The 3,778-nt window shown below is 37.7% G+C and overlaps 1 protein-coding gene across 1 annotated transcript; it reads right to left on the reverse strand.

The window, feature by feature from the left end:
• Window positions 1–1,320: 1,320 nt before the first annotated feature.
• Window positions 1,321–2,969, reverse strand: LOC147860470 (uncharacterized). The gene is made up of 2 exons (XM_087324150.1): window positions 2,723–2,969; window positions 1,321–1,680 (listed from the first exon to the last, which is right to left on the reverse strand). Exons 1-2 carry the CDS (start codon window positions 2,891–2,893, stop codon window positions 1,609–1,611), a joined length of 243 nt encoding a protein of 80 aa, XP_087180276.1. The 5' UTR covers window positions 2,894–2,969; the 3' UTR covers window positions 1,321–1,608.
• Between the last annotated feature and the right edge of the window lie 809 nt (window positions 2,970–3,778).

The following is a 3,778-nucleotide window of genomic DNA, read 5'->3' on the forward strand; positions in this document are numbered from 1 at the left end:
CTAAAACCCACTATTTCTCATGTCACATGGAGACAAATTATCTAAACCTGTCCATCCCAATCACATATAGAATTTTCTTCCAATAGAGAAGAGAACCTAAAGATTTTGGCACTTATCCAATGTTATTATATGGAATTGGGTTCACACATTAAACTTCCACCTTAAAACCAATTTTCAGATGGCCATGAGATGTTACTATATCGAGTAAATTTCATAATGGAGAATTGCACATTACATCTCAGGTCACATAGATGGTAATGCTTGAAGAATGCAAATCAACCACTATAGGAGTATGTATTTCAACCACCTCATTACCTTTTATTTTATTTTATTGTCTTATATTCGAGGTCATAAGATCATAAAAGTGGAGATTGAAAAATGCAAGAGATGTACTTATATATAGAGCTGCATTTTGTTTATTTGAAGCACTCAAACAATCATGCATGTTCGTTTGTCCTGGGCAAGCAAAAATAAAGACATGTCTCTTAATAGGTAAGGTTGTTGGTCAGAGAGCTAGAACTCGTTCATTCAACCTATAAGTCTCATCGTAGCATCCAGTAAATTCAGGGTTCATGAAATTTAAACCCATGTTATAGTTTACTACAAATATGAACACTTATTCAAGGCAAAAATGGTTTGAACCTGAAAGTCAACAGAATCTATATGCAGCCTATGATAACCAAGGCTACAACTAAACCAGCACCTTCAAATCTCAATTGAACTCTAGCCCCTTCTGGTTCAATTAATCAAATCTGTTTCTGAATTTCCCTTTTCTAATGCAAATCCGAAACTTTCAGTGCTTTATACTCTTTCATTTGATCAATTGACCTTATCCTAAGTTGAGGATAGCCTTTTCACTTACCAATGCACATCCACATACCATTGTCAAGTCCACTTCTCCTTCGGAAGAGTGTTGTTCTGCAAAACCTTCACACAAAAAATTCGACCTCTTGAATATGTTAATTAAGTTCTATTTCACTTGACTCACATCTAATTGATTGCCTTTGTTATAGCGTGCTCTCCCTCCAGAGAACTATGCACACCCTTCACATAGAGTTAAATCGAGAATGGGTAAGGAAGTTTTAGAAACTTACTGGGAAAGTGCACATAGTATCAGGCCCAAGAAAGAAATCAAACAATTTCAAAAAAATTCAAGAGATGAAAAGTACTCCTGTATATGCTATCAATAAATGATCAGTTCAACTCAAACTGATAGATTCACATGATTTTGATCAAGACTGTTGATTTTACATCTATTTACAAAGTGAAAATAGCTCAAAAAAGAGATATACTTGAAAATGATCCTCACCAAACAAAATCTCCTAGTAAGCTAAAAGTAATGATCCATGTCAAAAAAGAGTTTTAGCTGGAGTCAAAAAACATCGCACAAGCTTATTTCAAAGGAACATAATGAAACAAAATTAGATGCTTGTAAAAACAACTCCATAGAGTGAATTAGTCAGATGACTATTTTGAATGTGAATCCGAGTTCCTGAAGGGAAAGACTGGCACCATATTCAATGCTCCATATTCAAATTTGCAACAAATGCTATGATATAAAACTATAGCTTCTGTAATTGGTTGTCTTCATCATGCCAGATGAAAAACTCATTTCTTTGACCTCTTGCAAAGCAAAGAAAGGTGGAAGTTGATAGGGTTCTTTTCCTTTGTTTTATTTGCCTGGCATTTCAACAAAACCAATATTAACTTTAGGGAACAAAGGCATGTAATCAAACTAATCTTATTCACATACAATCATGAATGACGGACATAAGTTTATACTAGGGCAAAAATCCAAATGCTTCATGTACAAAGCTTTGAACCACCAGATCAGACAAGTGAGACTAAAATTCTGGGAACAAAACCCAAATTACTGAATCAACATTATAGTTATGAACCTGAAACTAATCAAATATTAGGTTCCTTATTAATTAGGCAAAAACTCTGGTATTTTGGATTATTACCCCATTAATTGTTTGGTTAATTGGTTAACGATGATTGTGCTAAACCCAACAGATACAAAGCTAAACCATGCTTGCTTTTATTACTTACTCAACCTTCTGATTCCACAAACTTTAAATTTTATGAAGAATTCAGGGTCACACAATTGATCATAGAAGGATTATTTCCGTTCATGATGCCACGCAAGACAATACTCATGTAAACATTAGGGAATGTAAAGTAAAGCCACAAGAATTAGCATACAAATGGCATTTCCTTTCATGATATTATGATAAATACATAAAACTATTCATATATAAGATTCTGAATTAATTTTAGAGACTATAACTCCTGCCAATATGTAACAAAAACAAGAAGCTCTAATCGATTATGATGAAAAATCATGATCACAAGATTCAATATACAAGCACTGGATTTCCTTCAATGATGCTACACTAGACTAGATGAGATGAGAGATGCACCTTTATAAAAATCTCATTGTTGAAGATTCAGTAATTATATGTAGAAATTCAGACAGTGAGTTTTAACATAGAAGCACATCAGTTCCTTTACAAAAAAAAACACACGAAAATAGCACCTATTGATCAAATCATGAAGAAAAAGAATTTTGCACTTACACAGAAACCTCTAAGGCAAAAAGCTTCAGAGGCTATAAAGAAAATCAGGTCAACAGAATATATACACCTCGAAGCACATCACTTCACTCTACAAATATCAGAAGCTGTAGGTTTGCATCAAATGCAGGAGGAAGCAGGCGCACCTCATTCTCCATACAAGCATTGAGGGCATCGCGCTGTTTGGCACAGAGGTCGGCGTCGTGGTTATTGCGAGGGAGGCAGCCTAGGAAGCTCATCATCTCCTGCATACAGGTGGTTGTCTTCCCCCACTTTTTAGGGTTAACGCGAGTAAAGTTGTAAGTCCTCTTCCCCATGGAATGGGCTACTTCTCGCAAACAGGCGATGTCTGGGCTCTGCAGAATCAGCGAGAACGCATGCGAAGGCTCTGTGTCTTCTCTGTGGCGAGACCCCTCTGTCTCTGTTTCTCTGTCTCTCTGTTTCTCTGTCTCTGTCTCTGTCTTCCTCGCGCTGTGCGAGAGAGAGAGAGAGAGACTCTGTTTCTGAAGAGCGTTTCGGAAACAGAGCAAAAACCTTGGGAAGGCCTTTTCACACTGTGTCCGGACAAAGACGCTTCTCTCACATGCCTCTCTTGTTTTCCTTCCATACTATATACATAATATGTATAGACTCTAGAGATAGATCCTCGCATCAAAACTTCAAAAGAAGGTTCTGTTTCTTCTCCATGTCTTTGTTCGATTGGTTCGTGTTTCTGGAGCGGTGAGATCATGTCGAGTACATATGTTTCGTACATTTCACGTGGGTGCCCTACCACTAAAACCCGTTCTTGTTGGGACTTCGAGGGTTTACAAAGCTTGGGTCACATCAGGAACGGAACGGACCCCCTCCCCCCCCCCCCCCCCCTCCCACGTCCTGTCTCCTGTAAGACACCCACCATTGAATCATATCATACTGTAGTAGCAACTCATGAGGCAGTTGGCCCGACTGAGTTGACATCCGATAACACGAGTGGGTTCTTAGGCCAAAAAAGTTAATACTGTAAAAGTATACACACACAAGAAGCCTAGAAAACTCGAGACTATCATGTTATCAATGGTGAACATGTGATACAATTGTACAATTGGACGGAGCGTTCGATCAATCTTTTGGTAATCTTACGAAAGAGAGAGAGAGAGAGTTTCAACATGTTCCACTGCCCATGTATTGTAGTGTAGTTAGTGGGTGACCATACTCCATTGTGG

This window comes from Azolla caroliniana, unplaced genomic scaffold (assembly GCF_043228905.1).
Source record: "Azolla caroliniana isolate FFs.n. ecotype wild unplaced genomic scaffold, voAzoCaro1.0.p SCAF_9, whole genome shotgun sequence".
NCBI lineage: Eukaryota > Viridiplantae > Streptophyta > Polypodiopsida > Salviniales > Salviniaceae > Azolla > Azolla caroliniana.